General features: G+C 58.2%; 1 protein-coding gene across 1 annotated transcript in view; it reads right to left on the minus strand.

Annotated features, from left to right (window-relative positions):
• Positions 1–454: 454 nt before the first annotated feature.
• Positions 455–582, minus strand: part of COL9A2 (collagen type IX alpha 2 chain) — a 16,069-nt gene continuing 15,941 nt past the window's right edge. Inside the window, 1 exon segment of the mRNA XM_009284829.1 lies at positions 455–582. This exon segment is cut by the window's right edge and continues 40 nt beyond it. Coding sequence (XP_009283104.1) covers positions 455–582 — 128 coding nt within the window.

Here is a 582-nt window from a genome sequence, read left to right on the forward strand (position 1 = left end):
AGGCCAAGCTTTGCACGAAATTTTTTTTTTTTTTTTTTAAAAAAAAAAAAAGAACAAAAAAAAGGGAAATCGGCAATGAGCCGATTCAGCACCAAGCAGGACATAACAGAGTAAGAGGGTTTGTATAAAAGACAATTTATTTCTTTGGGAAGGGGCACAGGGAGCGAAGGATGGGCAGAGGGGGCAGGTAATGAACCCCAGTAATGAGGACAGAACGCGGGGTGACCTCTCTTTATTCTCCACCGTCCCCTGGGCTGTGGGAGGGGGGTGATACCTACACCAAATTAAATTCCCGAGGCTGCGTTTTCCCTCCGGCGGCTGCCCCGAGCCCAGCGCCTTCCTGCAGCCGGGACGGGCAGAGGTTGCTCCCTACGGATTTGCAGTTTTCTGGTCTCTTTGCTGCCAGCCCCGGCGTGGGTTTGCCGGCCGGGTCTGCCCCGGTGCTGGTGCCTCCTCAGTAGACGGGTCCCTTGACGGCCCCTGGCTCCGTCAGGCGCACGGCAGCGTACGCCGAGGCTCCCAGGCAGGCGGCCGGCTCGCAAAACCCCGGCAGGCCAGCGGGACCGGGCAAGCCCGGCCGGC

The sequence above is a fragment of the Aptenodytes forsteri genome, unplaced genomic scaffold, assembly GCF_000699145.1.
Source record: "Aptenodytes forsteri isolate BGI_AS27 unplaced genomic scaffold, ASM69914v1 Scaffold7, whole genome shotgun sequence".
Taxonomy (NCBI): Eukaryota; Metazoa; Chordata; class Aves; order Sphenisciformes; family Spheniscidae; genus Aptenodytes; species Aptenodytes forsteri.